Source organism: Petaurus breviceps, unplaced genomic scaffold (genome assembly GCF_028583685.1).
Source record: "Petaurus breviceps papuanus isolate PSGF00001 unplaced genomic scaffold, PetGlider_PUasm1.0 225, whole genome shotgun sequence".
Lineage (NCBI taxonomy): Eukaryota > Metazoa > Chordata > Mammalia > Diprotodontia > Petauridae > Petaurus > Petaurus breviceps.
Window position 1 is genome coordinate 19,572,897 of NW_027185889.1, and position 19,634 is coordinate 19,592,530.

At 43.0% G+C, this 19,634-nt stretch overlaps 1 protein-coding gene across 1 annotated transcript in view; it reads left to right on the top strand.

Moving 5' to 3' along the window:
• APAF1 (apoptotic peptidase activating factor 1) overlaps positions 1-19,634 on the top strand; it is a 104,175-nt gene that overhangs the window by 65,657 nt on the left and 18,884 nt on the right. Inside the window, exons 19-21 of the mRNA XM_069095070.1 lie at positions 1,047-1,166; positions 8,877-9,002; positions 12,955-13,080. Of these exons, the coding sequence (XP_068951171.1) occupies positions 1,047-1,166; positions 8,877-9,002; positions 12,955-13,080 (372 nt within the window). The remainder of the gene's footprint in view (positions 1-1,046; positions 1,167-8,876; positions 9,003-12,954; positions 13,081-19,634) is intronic.

The following is a 19,634-nucleotide window of genomic DNA, read 5'->3' on the forward strand; positions in this document are numbered from 1 at the left end:
CCTTCCTTCCTTCCTTCCTTCCTTCCTTCCTTCCTTCCTTCCTTCCTCCCTCCCTCCCTCCCTCCCTCTCTCCCTCCCTTCCTTCCTCCCTTCCTCCCTCTGTTGTGAAGAGAATAAGAGCGATCTGAGTTCTGGGTTTTAGATAAATTTAGATGTGCATTTATTGATCAAGTGCACGACTGCCTGAAGTATACACTCAAATCAGGCAGCCTTGAATTGGGGTACAGGCAGTGCTTATAAAGGCAAAAACCAACAATTGGGGAGGGGAGCTAGTGTAAGCAAACTTTTAGAGAACATTTAATTTCATACCATTGGTTGGATCTATAGCTCAGGGCTAATTTGGGAAACATGGCACAAGGGTACAAGGGTACAGCCAGGGTCCTTCCTAGAACAGGGTAAAGGGTACAGGGGCAGTGGAATTCCCTGAACAGGCTGGGGTCATGGAACAGGTCAGGGTCATGTTCTGGGTGAAGGGTGTGGGGGACTCTGCTTGGTCAGCATCCCAGAACAGGGTGGTCTCTTGCATGGGATAGACTTGCCCCATGATCTCTATACAGGCTTGCACCATAATTCTTATACAAAATGCTGCTTCAGGGCTTACTGATTTAGGGAAGTACTAACTTAGGGGAAAGATAAGGGAGCAGGGGACTTAAGCCTAGGGTGATTCACTCTTACCCAGGACTACGCCTTTAAGCTGTTATAAGCAGTTACAGGGTTTAGGATGAAGACAAAGACAAATATAAAGGGGCTTAATGGTAGGCTCCAAATCAGGTGGCATGTGATTTGGGTTACCTTACAATACCTCCTTCCCTCCCTCCCTTCCTTCCTCCCTCCCTCCCTCCCTTCCTTCCTTCCTCCCTTCCTTCCTTCCCTTTCTTCTTCTCACTTTTTTCTCTTCCCCTCTCCTCTCCCCTTCCCCCTTCACTCTCTCCTCTTCCTTCCCTTTCCTTCCTCCCTCATTTATTTATTTATTTGCTTACTTAAATATCTAATCATTCATTCCTTTATCTATTTATTAATTAAATTCATATATTTATTTTAATTAGCTTTGGGAGACAAGAAAAGTGTGTAAAAATTCTGCTGTCATGTTAAAGCAGGAAGTAGATGTTGTATTCCGGGAGGATGAAGTGATGGTTCTTGCAATTGACAACATACGACGCCTACAAGTGAGTGTTTTTTAAAAATATGAATCAGAAAATAAGTTTTCTGTTTCATTCCATACAATTTATAGATATGTTTCTTCTGTTTGTGAATTCTGTTTTGGGGTTCTACCTTGCACATAGTATATACTCAATAAATACATATTGGTTGTATGAATGAATAGTACCTCAGTGCTACAAGGGTCCATGGCTTCATCAGTGTGGGAACTTTTCCTGGGAACTTTTCTTGTGTTTTGGACCCATTTGGTAGTGCCCAGGGAAGCCAGTATACCATCCTCAGTCATGCTTTTAAATGCACAAGTTAAAATGTATAGGAAGCCAATTATGTTGAAATAAATAAGTAATTTTTAAAAATCCAAATTCACGGACCCCTTGAAATCTATTGGATCCCTTACGTTCTTTAGACTCCAGGTCAGGAACCCTTGATGTAGACCTTTGTAAGATTTGTATAGGCTAAAAATTCCAGCATCTGGTCATCAGCCTTTTGGTACTGAGCCTTTCCAAATTTTGCTAGCTACTTTATAGACAGCAGCTGTCCAATCCATCATTAGGCTTGTCCTTGACACCTTTTCAGCTTGGAGTAAGACCTAGCAATTTCTCTTCTGGCATAGTGTGTGAGAACCCAGGGTCCGGTCCATACCACGGTGAGGCATTCTGTTGGACATCTAGGAAGCTGCATTGAGTCTTTCAGGCCATGAAGGCAAATGTGAAAGAGTTGGTCATATTGTCAGTGTCTTTTCCAAAAGTGCCTGCGATTTAATCCAGAATAGTGGTTCTTAATCTGGGGTCAGCACTTTGTTTTGTTTTTTTTTTCCTTTGGAAGGAAGAAGGCAAGTCAAGTGGGGTTAAATGACTTACCCAAGGTCACACAACTAGTAAGTGTGTCAAGTGTCTGAGGCCAGATTTGAACTCAGGTCCTACTGACTCCAAGGCCAGTGCTCTATTCACTATGCCAACTAGCTGCCCCAAACTTGGGGGGAAGTCTTGGCAACTGAATTTCAACATAGTTGCTTTCCTTCCTTGAGAAGGGATCCATATATTACACCACATTGAAGGCTAAAGGGAGGGGGGGGGGATCCAGGGCATGCAAACCCATTCCTCCCCCTCTGAAAATCCTAGTCTGACCTGGTGTAGCCTCTCTTAGTGGTATGTGTGCTCATACATCCTTCCTTTTCTAATTGATTTTTCATGTAACTGCCAAAAAATGCTCCTGTACTGAAGATCTGAGTCTCATTTCCCTGTTCAAGAATTGACAATGGCTTCCTATTACCTCTAAGATAAAAAAGAAAAAACCCCACCCCCTCCTTTGTTTTCTATTTAAACCCTTCACATTCTGGTTCCAGTGAGGTTAGTGGAAAAAGTCTAGTCAGTCAGTCAGAATCTGAGCACTGGTTCTGCCATTTGCAGGGCCAAACTGTGTGACCTTGGGAAGGAAACAGCCATTTACTAAGTGCCTGCCCTGTGCTAGGCACTGTAATATCTCATTTGGTCCTCACAACAACCCTGGGAGATGGGTGTTATTATTTTCATCCCCATTTTATAGTTGAGGAAACTGAGGCAGAAGTGACTTGCCCAGGGTCACACAGCTAGTAAGTGTCTGAGGCTAGATTTGAACTCAGGTCTTCCTAACTCTCGACCTCATCCTCTCTGCATAGCAGTACCCCCCAGTTGCCCCCCTGGACAAGCCATTTTACCATCTTGTCTTTGTTACTTCATGTATAAAATGAGAAAACTGAACTTAAGTTCCCTTCCAGCTCTAACCCTCTGAACCTACCTTTCCAGATGTATTTTATATGAAATCTCTTTGGACTCATCACTTCCCTTCATGCCCTCTTCATTCCAGCCCATCCAGCCAATATGGTCTGCTTGCTGATCCCTCAAATTGGCCTTTCTCCTGCCAGCCTGCCACTTCCCGGGCTGATCCCTGGGCCTGGAATATACTCCTTTCTCACCTGCATTTCTTAGAGTATGTGTTTTCCTTCAAGGCTCAGGTCAGGTACCTGTTCCTTCAGGAAGCTTTTTCTGGTTTCCCCTTTTTGTGCTCTTCCTTCTTAGATTGTATTATATTTAGTTAGCAGTTTGTATGTTGTATCCCCTAGTAGAATGTAAGCTTTTTGAGGGCCAGGACTGGCTTTCATTTTTGTCTTTGTAGCTGCAGTGCCTGGAATATTGTAGATGCTTGATAAATGCCCATTTCACTGAATCCAGTTAATTTCTTGAGAGAATGAAGCTCAGATAACACTCTCATTATGCAGTTTGTATGCTGCTGACCTCAATTTAGGGATAGAAAATCTCAAGAGAGAGCTTACAGGATACAGGGACAGATCTGACTGTGTTCTCTGCCACCAACATGGCAAATCAGACAATACAATCTCACCCCTGCACCTGTGTCTATTGACAGTATCACAGTGCCCCACCCCAAAGGGACTCAGTCAGTGTTGGAGGAATGAATGAATTTGTGGACCCCAGGCCAAGGATCAAGGGTTTGAGTGGTGTGGGAACTTCCTCTATTGATGCGGATACCTGCTTCTTCCAAGAGCCTCAGTTTCTTCATCTGTAAAATGAGGAGGTTGGACAAACTGACCTGTAAAGTTGCTTCTGATTCATAAATCAATGATTATAAGTATACCCTAGTTCAATTGATTGTGAATTTCAATATTCCTTTTTTTATGATCTCTTTGGCATATAGACCTAGTAGTGGTGTTGCTGGGTCAAAGGGTAGGCACAGTTTGGTTGACCTTTGGGCATTGTTCCAAATTGCTCTCCAAAATGGTTGGATCAGTTCATAACTCTACCAAGAATACATCAGTGTCCCAATATTCCCACATTCTCAAGGAGCTTATGTTTTAATGAGTGACACCACATGAACACATATAAGGATATAGAAAATAGATAAAAAATAAGTATTATGTAATTAGGCAGGAGGAGAACTTGAATTCAGCCTTTTAGGAAGCGAGGGATGCTGAGACCAGTGGCCCCCCGCCCTTTTGTTGTTTGGCTGAATGGAGGTAGTTGAGAGCAGACATTACTAAATGGGGATTAAGGAAGTAGTGCTTCCTCTGTGCCTCCTACCAGTGTACCTACTGAGGGTACAAATACAAGAGAAGAAACATCCCCTGCTCTCCAGAGCTCACTTTCTAACCTGGGAGAAACAACCCCAGGTCCTGGGGTCATCAGGGTGCAGCCACAAAGTTGATAGTCTTGCCTCTTTACGGTCATTTGCATGAAAAAGATCATATCTGTTTCTGATGTGGAGCCATTTGACAGTGTGAAGGACTTTGATGGCAACTACTTTGTTTTTGGGGTCCTCAGTAGCTGTGGCTGTGAGAAGGCAGGGGAGGCAGCACCTACAGCAGGCAGACCTAACAGAGGTCACATTTCTTGGGGTTGCTTCCTTGGATGAGGGTTGAGCTGGTCTCAGGTCTGTTTATAGGGAAGCATTGCTCTGCTGTGGGCTCGTGGGCTCAGGTTCTTCAGGGCAGCTCTTTCACATTCTAAGAGGAAGACAGTGGTCAAGGCAGCAGTGGTGCTTTGACTTTTCTGCCATGTGAAGAGTCCAGGAAAGATTGGGGCAGGGATTTTTGTCCTTGAATCCCCAGCACACAGAACAATGCTTGGCATGGTGTTGTCATCTTAGCAGAATTTTGTGGGATTGACTTAAATTACTGCTCTAGGAATGTTGATGAAGGTACTTACTTGATTGTCACAAGATTGAGAGATTAAGAGGCAAGCTGGCTCCTATGATCTTCCTGAAGCCTTGACACTCCCATTTCTTGGTTTTAAATAAGCTGACCAAGGTTTCCTGCTAACCAAGGTTTCCCTCCTTTCTGACCGTTCTGACTTACCCATCATTTATTTTTCTGGGCCATTGACAGGACTCTGCGTGTCCTTTGTTGCACAGAAGATCTGGCGACCTCGAGTGATGGAGTGCACATGTACTGGGCTGGACACTGTCTAAATTCTGGCTTGTCCGCTTAGCTGTGAACCCCAGCAGGTCTCTTCACCTCTCCGGGCCTCTGCCTTGGTCCCTTTCCAATCTAAATCTATTATTCTTTAGCCTTTGTTCACTGTAACAGACCTTTATTTTTTTGGAGGGGTGGGGGGATGTTTTTTACTTCATTGGCATCACTCTCTTTATCAGGGCTGTTCCCCATAAGAGCTGCAGCTTCTAGTCTTAAGAGAGTTGTCATTCACTGTGTCTATAACTTATACAAAAGCACTGTCCTAGGTGCTGAAGGAAATAGATAAATAAAACATTCTCTTTACTCCTAGGTGACTTCAAGGGATGACCCCTTTAATAAAAGAAAAAAAACCCCATCAAACTGGAGGGGAAGGCTTTCAGGGTTCCTGACCAAAAAAGAAACCGTTACTATTTACATTCATTCTAAGCCAGGAGAACTCCAAAATACCATTAAATGGTGCTTGGGCAGGGACCTATTGTCCAGTCAGTGAGATCCAGAGTGAATTTGGTTTAAGGCATGATCTTTGAGAAAGAACTTGAGCCAGTAAACCCCAAGTTAACTACGTAGGTTTTGGTCATTAAAATTAACCTTCCTTTCGGGCAGAACACCCTCAGGTAAGGGCATGATACCGTAGGAGAGGAGAGGACAGAGGAGGAGAGGAGAGGAGAGGAGAAGCCGAGTTGTCTCACTCAGAGTGAGAACTTGAAAAGACCTTAGCTTAAAAAGGCCAAGATTCCCCATAGCATCCTGGGCCATCTCCAATTGTCCTGATCATTATCCGGCCACTGGACCCAAATGATTCTGGAGGAGAAAGCAGGGTTGGTGACTTTGCACAGCCCGCCCTCACTCAGATCCAGTTTACTTGAATGTCATGCATGTCAGGCATCACCTACCTGATGTCATGGTCCTCTTCCAGATCAAAGGACAAAGCACAGCACAAGTGACTTACAGTCTTTTTAACAGGGGCTTAAGGTGGACTCCCAGAACTGCAGTCCACAGTATGCAGGTGAGGTGCAGACAGAAGGTCTTTTTGGGAGTTTCAAGGATGGAGATGGTGGCATTTGATCTGGGTCTTGAAGGATAGATAGGATTTTCACAGGTGGAGGTGGGAGAGTGCAGGCCTGGCCCTCTTTGCCTGGAGCATCGAGTATATGGAAGAGCCAAATGTGAAGGAGATAGTGAGGCAGGATTCAGCTGGTTTGTGACTGTGGAGGACTTTTAGTGCCAGGCTGCAGAATTTGGACCCAAATTTGGGGGGGGGGGTGCTCTGTGTTACTGGACTGTAGGTTCAGCATGACTCAGTATAGTAAGGTAGCCAAGAAGATTCTTAGGGTCTGTGTTGTTTTGTGACTTTAAAGCAGGGAGAAGCATTGAAGGTTTCGGGCAGTGGAGAGATTGACCATAGCAGCACACGCATCAGGAGGATTAGTCTGCGTGGCAGGGATCCTGAGCCCTTCTTGTGCCCCAGACCCTTTTGGTAGTCTAGGGAAACCCATGGTCTTTTATAGAATCACATTTTTAAATGTCTTAAAAAATGCACAGGGTATTAATTATATTGAAATTCATTATCAAAATATATCTTAAAAACAAAGTTCATGGATTCTTGATAAGTGGACCAAGAGAGTGTACATATTTAGCAGACCTGTTCAGCTTTTAGCTCTGCTGGTTACTGTGTCTGTGGCCTTGGGGAAGCCGCCTCTCTTGGCCTCAGATTTTTCAGCTCTAAGATGAGAGGGTTGGACCAGATGACCTCAGGATGTTTGGAGCTCTAGATGTATATTCTTGTGATTTGTGAGTGTTAGACAGGACTGACTGGCTTTCTGTTCCTTATGTCACACTGCTTTTCATAAGAAAGATCAGTCTCACAATCCCTTTTTAAGTGGTTGGGGGGAGAGTTTCAATACTAGTACATAAATGAACAAAGTATTTTTTGTTTCTTAAAAAACTCCTTGAAACTTTCTTTGAAGAAAAGAAAGGTTATGTTTTCAGTAGCTGTGACTTCTATCTAAATAGAGAATGTATGAAGTTCCAATCCTATACAATACGATGCAGGCTTTAAGTATGTTAAAATGATTTCCCTGTAAGCTTTGAACCTGAAACAAAGGTTGTTCCATGTCTTATGTTGTAAGACTTAGAGTTATTGAAATAAAGGGAAAGGAATGGGGATCTTGCAGTGTCAGCCCATTCGGATAAGTCACTGTTTCTTTTAGAAATGCTTTCTTAACCTCACATCTTCTTCTTAGTCTAGGAGAGGGATGCTTCTCTTTGTTCAAGAAGTCAGTGAGAAATCCTTCTCATCCTTCAAGTCTCAGTTCAGGTCCCACCTTCTCCATGAAAGCTTTCTGGGGTGCAGCATGGTCCATGGAGAGAGCGCCTGCAGACTTTGTAGTCAGAGGGCCCACTTCTGATACTTTCTACCTGCTGGTAGTACTTGGGAAAGTCACCATATTTCCTGGGCCTCAGTCTCCTCATCTATAAAATGAAGGGATTTGATTAGATGAACTGAGGTCCTTTCAACCTCAGTCCATGATCCTTCCTATTGTTTGGGCTGTTCTTTTGCACTTACCACACTCTCTCTTATATATTAATTGTATGCCTGTCACATTTTCCCCATTAGATCACAAGCTCCTTGAGGTGAGGAACTGTGAAATTTGCCCTCTTTGTATCACTAGTACAGTGATGTGTTAAGTGAGATACGTTAAGGAAGCATTTGCACATCAAGGTGCAATGTAATTAAATGTTTGTCATCAGCATATATTGTGAGTGAAGGTGATAAAATGAGGTAACCAGAAGACAATAAGATTTTGTTTAAGGATCCTAGGAAAAGGCGGTGCCATAGCAGAACTAGGGAAGAATAGGTTTTCCAAGGTTATATCTAATCTGAACTCTTACCTTTGTGTCTGCTACAAATTGAGATAATCCTATGCCTGACTCAGAATGATCCATAGATAGATTCAGAACACCCTTTAACTTGTGTGGGGAAAAAAAAAATTACATCTTTATTTCAGTAGAATTGGTTGACTTTGTAATCCAGTGGATTCTATTTTCTGCATTTAAAAACATGTTTCTATGCAGGGATCCATCTAGGCTCTAGTAGTCTAATTATGAAAAGGGTCCAGGATACCCCAGAAGTTAGGAACCTCTGTTGTGGCTCAGTCATTTTGTGGCTACTCTCCTCTAGCTTGTGCCTGTGGACACCTCTCTGCCTCTCTAAAAGGTGCATTTAGGTATGTTCTGTGGGTCATATGGGAGGTAGAGATTCCATTCTACATTTGGATTTTGTCTTTTGAGGCATAGGTGTCTCAGACCAGGTTCACCTTCCTTGAACAATGGTAGTTTTGCTTCGGAAAAATCTATTTCAGCATATCCTATCCTGTGTTGAAATAAGCTTTGTGAACAATGGCAGACCTGGCTTCTGTGAGCTGGAGAAGCCAGTCGCAGATCTCCAGAGCAGACAGATGTGTCTCTGGTGGAGACACAGCAGTGGCTTGGGAAACCTTTAGAAGCTTGTTTCATTTTATGAAAATGTATTGGCACATCAGCACTGCTATAAACAGGGAGGTAAATGAGCGCCCGAGATGCTAAAAGCAGCTGCTGAGACATGCAGAGGTTTTGTTGTTCCTGCGGGAGCCCTGGTGGGCCACATTCTGGGTTCTCCCCCCCCCCCCCATTCTTTTCCAGTTGAAGCTTGGTGCTAGAGAACACAGCAGCAATTACCATATAATCTCTTGCTCTGTTTTATTTTGTATTTTAGCTAATTAATGGAAAAACAGGCCATACCGATTATCTGACAGAAGCCCAGAAATCTCGAATTAGCTGCTGTTGTCTGGGTCCAGACCTGCGCTATGTGGCATTGGGAGAAGAAGATGGGTCTGTAAAGGTAGGTATTGACCCCTTTGGCCTTTAGGATTTTGGATCCTTTAGTTTCACAGAAAAAGTGTGTCTCCTCCTGGCAGTGAGAATGCTAAACATGATTTGGCCATCTGTTGCTGCTTTGTTAAGGTTTTAAAAGAGCTTTTTCAGTCTGTTTGGATGTGAATTTTTCAAACTGACATCTCTGCCTTTGACCTTCTCCGGTTTTGTTTGTTTCTCTTGTCTTCTTCTCTCAGTCTCTGCCAGTTCTGCCAGTTCATCTTCTCAGAGATCTCCCAAGACTTGTGACCATTTGTCTTCTCTGAGACCATTCAACCTCCAAGTGAGGCCATGCTGGTAGCTCTCCATTTTGGCCTCAGTCAGATGGAAAATCCTGAGGGCAGAGCCCATTTTGTTTTTTTTGTCCTTGTATTTCCAGTGCTTGACACAGGGTCTGTCACTCAGTAGGGATGTAAATAATAATGCTTGCAGGGGGCGTCTAGGTGATGTAGTGAATAGATTACTGGCCCTGGAGTCAGGAGGACCCGAGTTCAAATCCAGTCTCAGACACTTAACACTTACTAGCCATGTGATCTTGGACAAGTCACTTAACCCCAATTGCCCTGCATTCCCCCCTCCAAAAAGCAAAAAAAAAAATGCTTGTTAAATTTGGTTACATAGCACTGATTAGAGAGGTGTGATGATGTAGTAGAAAGGGCCCTGGGTTCACATCCTCCATGTGTGACCTTGGGTAAGTTCCTTAACCTTTCTGAGCCTTGGTTTAGACTTGACTTAGTTTCCTCATCTGTACAGTGGGGATATAATTAAGCTGTTCATATGATCAGAAGATCCTAGAGGTAGAGCTGAGGCCAGCTCCCTCATTTTACTGGGAGGGAAACTGAGGCTCACAGAGGTCAGGTGACTTTCACTGTCTTATCCAAGTCCTTAGTATTAGTCAAGTGCTTCAGGGTGCCTTATTTGATGTCAGTCAGTCAGTTATTTATTAGGTGATTACTAAGTGCCTGGTACTGTGCTAAACACTAGGGATACAAAGAAAAAGCAAAGACAGTGGACCCTCAAAGAGCTGACACTCTAATGTAGGAGACTACAGTACACAAATAGGTGTGTGTAAGTGATGGAAGATGGAAAAGTCACTAGCAGATGGAAAGTCACTGTGGAGGGGGAGGCGCCAACCGGGGCAGGAGGGATGGACTAGAGCCTGCCTCTGCACATGGTGATGTTTGAACTGAGTCTTGATGGATCCCTGTCAGGGATCTATCTGCCTCTTCATCTCCTGGACTGTCCTCTTCCTTCTCTGCCCCTGTATACTTCAGGTAGAGAAAGCCAGTAGTGATGGCTTCAGTCCTTTGAGCTGCTTCTTCCAGGTTGTCTTGTTATTTTTTACTATGCTTGTGTATTTTGGACATGACTTTTTTCTGTTTTTCTCCCTCTAAAGGTGAGTGCCAAAGCCTTTTGTTCAGAGTAGCTTTTCCCTTTTTGGGGAGTGGGGATGGGGTTTGGACAGGGTGCTTTAAATGGTTCAGAGAGCTCCCTGTGAGGAGTCCTTGTCTCCCACAGAATAGGAGTTACCATGGTAGTGCATCATGTTAGAGGACTGCTGTATCTATCTCAGGGTTCACCCATCCATCAGTAGGAATCACCAAGTCACATAAACTCCCTTCCTGCCCACATCCTTTCGGCTTGAAAGGTCTACTTCTAGTTAGGCGGGCTTGGTTATTTTGAATGTCAACATTTCTCTTTGTTCCTTAGGCCTCTGGGTAAATGATAATTTGAGCTAGGAACAGAAATCGTGTTTTCCATAGCACATTTTTTGACTCACTCAAGAAACTGATGACTCACTTATTACTTCTGTCCTATTATCTACCTCCTTTGGCTCTTAGAATTGGGTCAAGAGTTCCCTCTTTAGGTCTGTGGTGGGCTATTGATATCCCGTCCTCTTACTTACCCATGGTAAGTCTTCGGTCGTCACCGGCCTCCTAGGAGGAATTACCAGACAGAGCACCCAAGGTTTAAAGGAGTTGTTTATTCAGGCTCAGCTACATCGCGACTGACTGAACTTCCGTATCAGGACAACTTATAGATACACACAGCCAATCATCTTCTACAGCTCTATTCATTACCTTTTAAGGTTATACATCAAGCAAGCAGGCACTAGCCCATATACCATTACTTCCTGGCCCCCAACAAGGTCAGAGGGACTGCCCTGTGGCTTTGTTTGGAGATCATGGTCTGGTGTAAGATGCCTGCCCTGGTCACATGCCTCTGGGGTGAATAAATCTTGGGTGTGAAAGATGACCAGCTGTGGTTTTTCCTCAGACCAGCCCATCCCTACTCAGTCTGGTGCTCTTAGATCTCCTTTGAAGTAGTTGTGGGTGGGTCTGGGTAATTTGCCTCTGCCCATTCCACCATCTTGGCTGGTCTCTAGGGCTCTCAGAGTTGGAAGGGACCTCAGGGGATTATTATTGGATCAGGGTTGTGGAGAAGAAAGAGTGTTGGACATATAGGAAATGGGGTGAATTGAATTGAATGGATGGAAGTTCCTTTGGGCAAGTCTTTAATCTTGGAGCCTCAGTATTCTTATCTATGAAATTGGAATATTAGGATTTCAAGCTAGAATGGACCTTAGAGGTGATCTACTTCAAGGCCTCAATTTATAGATAAAGAAACAGAAATCCATAGATATTAAAAGACTTTTCCCAGGCCCCACAGAATAAATACAGTCAGGATACATCCCAGATCATCTGACTTCTTATCCAGTGGGTTTTCCCCCCACTATATTTTGTAAATTCTACGATATTCTTCACTATGTAAAACCTTCTTTATAGAGTAATTGTTAGGATTAAATGAGGAAGTGTTTATAAAGTTCTTTTAAAAATTTCTTTTTTAGAAAATAAATTTTTATTGATATCTTTGGTTTTTCACATCATCATAGTTATCTGTAGCATTCCTCCCCCTCCTTGTCCTAGACAACCATCCCATGTGACAAATAAGCGACTTAATAATACTAAACAGCAAATTGTTTAAAGAGGAAAAAAATCCAGCATGGCCTATCAAAACATAAAAAACATCTGAAAGCATGTTTAGGACTCTAAACATTCTTAAATTTTCAGGCATTGTATCAGTTACTTAATTAGTACTAGAGAAATATAGTGGAAGAATAAAGAGCTGGCTCCAGGTCAGGCAGTCCTGTGTTTCATGCCTGCTTCTGACCCACTGGTGGTACTACCCTAGACCAGTCATTTTAGTGCTTTAGGCAGCTCTTGAAGGCCCAAGTCTGTAGTGCAGGTGCTAGCTTTATTAGCATTGTCATTATCATCTTGTCCAACATGAACCTAAATGGGTGACTCCTCTACCAAATCCCCTGCAAAGGCCACCTCTCTGCCCTCTGAGGCAGCCCATTCAGAGGATCCCAGATCCTGAGCTAGGAGAGATCTTTGAATTCATCAAGCACAGCCCTCTCATTTTTACAGATGAGGAAACCGAGGCCCAGAGATGTGAGGAGACTTATGTAATAAGGTCATGGATTTAGAGCAGAAAGGGATCCTAAAAAGGATGTCAAGCCCAGTGACCCCATTTTACAGATGAGGAAACTGAGGCTCAAAGAGGTTAAGGGATAGGAAGACATATAGGAATTCCTCTCCCTTTCTTCTTTCATCCATCTCAAACACTATTCTCTCTTTAGAGGCAAAGTTGAGGGTGCCACCTGATTGGTAAATTGGTTATTAGGCTTCTCACAAAGGCTGCTGGTGCTAGTCGCTATCTGTGGTCATTCCAGTCTGAGGTAGCCGGCTTCCTGTGGGGGTAGGTACCTTTCCTCTTAGGCTGTGTCTTAGGCTCAACAACAAGCTCCCTAAGAAGGCCATCAGTTCCCTTCTGTCTGATACACTGAGGGCTCTATTCATGCACAGAAGTGCCTCGCTTTCCTCCAAGTAATCTTGCTGTGCTTTTCTACTTTGAAGATTTTAGAGCTTCCCAATGGGAGAGAGTTTCGATCTCGAATGGGGCACGAGAAAGCTGTACGACGGGTCCAGTTCACATGTGATGGGAAGACTCTTATTTCAAGCTCTGATGATTCCGTGGTTCAGGTGAGTTGGATGAAGAGGGATTGAAGCTTTGTGGGATTTGAGCTCCCTTTTCCTGGCATATGACACTAAAAGGGTCAAAAAGCCAGATCTGGCCTGTTGGGGTCACATACAGAGACGATATGGAAATCTTTTGTGTAGTGTTTCTCATACTTTATTGATCTCCACACTCCTTGGTTTTCTAGTCAACCTAATATTTAACTTGGAAGGAAATAAATTTTAGAGATTACCATGCAATGTGCAAATGAGAAATCAAATTAGGAGATTAATTTTAAAAAGGATGATGTAGTTATTTACCCAATAGTCTCTGCGCACTATTTATAAGGTCCTCGTATGGCTTGGAGGTGGAGGTGCCCGAGGATGGGAATGCCTGGTTTAGTGGAATTCCTTCCTTTGGTGTTGTAGATGATTATTGTAGAGCTTCTGATGGAGAGAATGAACACAAGAGGCTCCATCCAGCATGGCTTGTAGCTTAGTAGACACCATTTCAGTGAGTCCATCCATGCATCACTAAATATTAAGTACCTACTGTGTCCCAGGCACTGGTCCATGTGTTGAAGATCTGTGAACATTTATTAAGTACCTACTCTGTGCTAGGCACTGTGTGTGGTCGTGAGGATGCAAAGACACATCAATCAGAAATGTTTGTTGTGTGCGTACTGTGTGCTAGGCAGCCTGCTAGGCCCTGAAAATAGAGACAAAGATGAAGCAGTGCCTGCCCTCTAGGAGCTTAGGCTTTGTGGAGAGAGACTCCATGTACATACACACGAAAGAAACACAAGCTAATTTTGAGTGGAGGACATTAGGGATTGCATGAATTGGAGGGCAGGCTCTTCCAGCCAGGCTGACCTCTACAGAAGGGGCCATGCTGCTCACTGGAGGGACCCAGTGATGAGTCTGGAATGATCCCTTTTTTTCATCCTCTTAAGTGGCCACATATGTTTTCTGGCTAATCAGGTGGACATCTGCAATGTAAAGAGCTCTGGTTTTGGAGTCAGAGAACTCAGGTTTGAATACTGAAAGTGGACCTCGATGTTCTTTTTTTTTTTTTTTCCATTTTTCAAATGCTTTATTAACTTCTGATTTACATCATTCATTTCCACCAGATTTTGAGTTACAAATTTTCTCCCCATTTTCCCCCTACCCACCGCCCCAAAATAGCAGTCTCACAGGATATCCCCTCCTCCAATTTGCTCTCTCTCATATTTTTTCCCATACCCCTTTCGACTTTTCCAGTAGGGCATGGTGGATCTCTATGCCCCAGTGCCTGTATATCTTATTTCCCAATTACATGTAAAATAGTATTAATAATAGCATATATATATACATATATATTTAAACATTTGATTTTAAAACGGAATTAAAGATTCATTCCCTTCCTCCCTTGTCATCCACCCTTACTGGGAAGATAAGCAGTTCAGTATAGGTTGTACATGTGTGGCTAATGCAAAACATTAACATAGTAGGTATATTGTAAAAGACTGACTATATTTCCCTCCCTCATATCCCACCTCCCACTTGTTCTATTCTCAACTTTGATCCCATCCCTTTTCAAAAGTGGGTGCTTCCAACTTCCCTCCCCCGCCAGCCTGCCCTCCCTTCCATCATCCCCCTTCTGATCCCCTTCCCCCTTACTTTCCTGTAGGGTGAGATACCCTATTTAGTGTGTATTTCATTCCCTCCCCAAGCCAAATTCAATGAGAATAAGGTTGACCCATTCCCTTTTGCCTCCTTGTTCTTCCCCTCCGTTGTAACCATTTTCCCTTGCCTCTTCTTTATGAGATAGTTTACCCCATTCTGTCTCTTCCCATCTCCTCTCATTATATTCCTCTCTCACCTCTTAAGTTCACCTTTTAAGTATCATCCCTTCCTGTTAAATTGGTCCTGTGCCCTCTATCTATGTATACCTGTAAACATATATACACACATTCACATATGTATTCATATGCTCATATACCCTCATATATATATTTCTATTCCCTTCAACTATTTTCATACTGAAAAAAGTTTAATCAGTTACAATTATTGTTTTTCCATGTAGGAATGTTAATAGTTCTACTTTGATAAGTTCCTTATAATTTCTTTTCCCTGTTTACCTTCACAAAGCTTCTCTTGCTTCTTGTATCTGAATGTCAAATTTTCTATTCAATTCTGGTTTTTTCATCAAGAATGCTTGAAAGTCCTATATTTCACTGAATGACCATATTGTCCCCTGAAACACGATACTCAGTTTTGCTGGGTAGGTGATTCTTGGTTTGAATCCCAGCTCCTTTGACCTCCGGAATATCATATTCCAAGCCCTTCGATCCGTCAGTGTAGAAGCTGCCAGATCCTGGGTTATCCTGATTGTGTTTCCACAGTATTAAAATTGTTTCTTCCTGGCTGCTTATAATATTCTCTCCTTAATCTGGGAATTCCAGAGCCTGGCTATAATATTCCTAGGAGTTTTCTTTTGGGGATCTTTTTTTAGGAGGTGATGGGTGGATTCTTTCAATCTCTATTTTGCCCTCTGGTTCTAAAACTTCAGGGCAGTTTTCTTTGAGAACTTCCTGGGGGATGATTTCTAGGTTATCACTTTGATCATGGCTTTCAGGTAGTCCAATAATTTTTAAATCATCTCTCCTGGATCTATTTTCCAGGTCAGTGGTTTTTCCCATGAGATATTTCACATTGCCTTCTATTCTTTCATTTGTTTGGATCTGTTTAACAGCATCTTGATTTCTCATAAAGTCATTAGCTTCCATTTGCTCCAGTCTAATTCTGAAGCAATGATTCTCCTCAGAGAATTTGAGATTCTTTTTCCATCTGGCAACTTCTTTTTTTTTTTAAGGCATTCGTCTCCTCATTGCCTTTTTGAGCCTTTTTTGCCATTTGAGTTAGTCTATTTTTTAAGGTGTGATTTTCCTCAGTCAGGCTGTTGACTCTCATTTCGTAATTTTCTTGCATCGTTCTCATTTCTCTTTCCAGTTTTTCCTCCACTTCTCTTATCTGCTTCTTAAGGTCCTCTAAGGCCTGTAACCAGCTTGTATTTTCCTTTGAAGCTTTTGGTGCAGGAGTTCTGACTTCACTGTCTTCCTCCTGTTCCATGCTTTGCTCCTTTTTGTCCCCAAAATAGGAGTCTAATGTTGGAATCTTCTGTCTGCTTGTTTCCTTTGTCTGATCGTGTGGCCCCTCAGTCACTTGACCCCTGGGCTTTTTGCCACAGTAGGACTCTGCCACTGGACAGGGGAGCTTTCATCCCAAATGCTGGGGTTTTCTCAGCTGCCAGAGGTATTAGATGGGTGCCCTCTCTGGGGCCTTCACATGCTCTGGCAAGCTGGACACGTGCCCCAGGACCTCCACCGTAGACTGCAGTCCAGATCCAAGCAGGTTAAAGCAAGAGCAATTACCCCTCAGACTGGTTGCTTGGTCCCCCCACAGTCTGCACACCAGGAGCTGAAGCTGCCACATGGCGTTGGCTGGCTGTGCCGGTGGCTCAGGGGCTTCTCTCCTTGGGGGCAAAAGCCAAGGCACTCCCACTTACTGGGTCCCAAAGTCCAGACCGCACTGACCTCTCACTTTGTCCTTTGCATCTATGTGTTGATAATTCTGGAAACGGCCACAGCTGCTGGTGATCTGGAGTCCCTCTGGCTGGAGGCTGGTCAGGCCCATCCTGGGGCTAAAACCTCAGAGTGGGGCTGGGCTGGGCTCCCAGAGCACCAAGCTGACTGATTCCTGCCGGCCTGCCAGGCTATCGTCAGTGGGAGGTTAGCTTCTCTGTGTCATTTTGTGGGTTCTGCAGCTCCAAAGTTTGTTCAGAGTCCCCTTTTTACATTGACTGGGGAAGGTGGAAGCCGGAGCTGCTCGGAAGTCATGCTTCTACTCTGCCATCTTGACTACCCCCTGGACCTCGATGTCCTTAACTGTAAAATGAGAGAAACAAGATGTTCTCTGAACTTCTTCTGACTCTAGGACCTTATGTTAATTCTAACAAAGATTTTTTATTAAATTAAATTCATTTATAAATTAAAATACTTTATATTTTATATATAAATAAGTTTAATAAATTTAAAAATTACATTATTTTAAAAATGAAGAAAAATCTCTTCTAAATCCTTCATTCTCTACTGGGGGGGGAGGAGAAAAACAAAACCCTTTTAACAAATATGTGGTGTCATAATTCCTGCATTTGCCATGTCTTAAACTCTTATCTCATTTTACACCCTGAGTCCATTCCTTCTTGGCAGGAAGCTGGCTGCAAACTTCATCATGGCTCCCCTGGAGTCTTCCAAGTCTTCCAAGACTGAAACTGTTTCCTTCATCATTTCTTATAGCAGAACAGTGTTCAGTTACATTCATCATGATTTGTTTAGCCATCCCCCAAATGATGGGATCCTCTTAGTTTCTAGTTCTTTGCCAATACAGAAAGAGCTGCTAGAGATATTTTTACACATAAACTGTTTTTCCTTTCTTGGATGTCTTTGGGTGTAGGCTTAGTAGTGGTGCTTGTGAGTCAGAGTGTATGGACAGTGTAGTAATATTTTGGGGGCAAAGTTCAATGCCACTTTTCAGAATGGCTGAACCAGAACACAGATCCACCAACCAGATATGAATGGGCCCATTCTCCTCTATCCCCTCCAGCATTTGTCATAGTCCTTTTTGGTCAACTTTGCTCATCTACTAATGTAATATTAATTTTTAATTGAATGGAGCTTGGGCAGACAGTGTGGTACAAATAATTTTAGGGTCAGGGCATCTTAGTTCTTTCCCTGGGTGACCTGGGATGAGTCATTTAATTTTCAAGGGCCTCAGTTTCCTAGTCTGTAAAATGAGAGAGGGTCACCAAAGTCCATTCCCCCTCCAAATCCATGCTTCTGTGAGCTTCAGCTCCAGGTTAAGAGCCCCTGTTCTAAGACTGAGTTGCTTGAATCAGTTCAGGGAATTTCCTTGCCTGGGAGTGAAACAACAGGTCTGTTCCCTAATGTCATCCCAAAGGAGCAAAGTGCAATAATGTCTTGGGTACAAATACTGATGCAGTATTTAACTCAAGCCACAAGACCTCTCTGAGCCTCAGTTTCCTCTTCTGCAGAATGGGAAATATTGTCCTTATTTGTATTTGGACTGTTTGCTTCATGGAGTAGTTGTGAGGAAAAGCATTTTGTAAGCCTTAAAGTCCTCTGTAAAGGTGAGATAGGGCAGCAAGGTCGGGCCAAAGTACACAGAGCACTGGGGCCTGGAGACAGGAAGACTCATCTTTGTGGGTTCAGATCCAGCTTCAGACACTTACTAGCTATGTGACCCTGGGAAAGACACTTAACCCTGTTTGTCTCAGTTTCCTCCTCTGTACAGTGAGCTGGAGGAAGAAACAGACCCAATATCCTTGCTCAGAGAGCCCCAGATGAGGTCACAAAGAGAAAGAAACAATTGAAAAATGACTAAACAACAAAGGAAAGATACTGTCATTATTTCTTTGAAGAATAAAATGATCACATTTGGGGTGTATGATCCTCACAACTCTAGAAAGACTAATTTTTATGAAGAATTTGGGGTCCAGAATTTGAACTTTCATATATTTTAATAAAATATTTTGGTTTCCTTTTTAACTTCAGCTACTTAGAATCTTAAAAAAAAAACCTAAATCATACCCCTTTCCCATTTTCCCCCAAAGTCACAAATGAAATCTTTTAAAATTTTTTTGTAGGATCTATTAAGAGAATAGATACGATGGGAGAATTTTGCTTCCATATGGAGTATGGCTAACTAATGTGGCCCCCAGGTGTGTTGATATCTAGACCAAGGCATTTGAGCCTGAGCTCAGCACATGCTTACCTCTCTTCTCCCATGAATCTCTTTGAAATGGGTAAAACTAGACCACAAATAGGAACGAAGCCTTGCCAGGCAGCTGTCTGCCTGTCTTTCCTGCAGGAAGGGAAAGTTAGAGTTTTATAAGCAGCTTGAAGTTCAAGGTCTCCCAGCCAGAATGAAGCCCTCTAGTGGTCCTGCTGATTCTCTCTTAGAAGCGCCCCCGCTTTCCCCTGCTCAGGCTCTTTTTAAGTGAGGAATGTTCCCAGAAGTGAAGATCCTTATCATAAAATTCTTGCTTAAGGTATCTGAAAAATGGCCTTTCTGAGATTTTTAAAATGTAACTTAATGAGGAGTGAGTGAAAGGAAGGAAAGTTGTCCTGTAGAGTTAAAGAAGCCCTCCTGACCTGATCACAACACTTAGATCTCACAAGGCTGAGGTCAGTTTCAGTGAGTGTTGGTGTAAAGCTAGAATGGTCAGAGTTTCCACCTGGGCCGTAGATGAAGAGAATGCTGGTTTCTAAAAATATTTTAATGAGAAGCCGCATGATATAGTAGATGAGAGGTCTCAGAGCCAGGAAAACTCAGCTTCAGATGCTACATCTGACACCAACTGGCTGTATGACCTGGGCAAAACCACTGCCTTTCTCATCTTTTTGGGCAATTCTAATTTATGACTGATTTATTTTGATTAAAAAAATTATTGACAATAAACAGAATAATCAAATTATTTGATTTATTTTATTTTTGTTGTTGTTCAGTCTTTTCAGTCATGT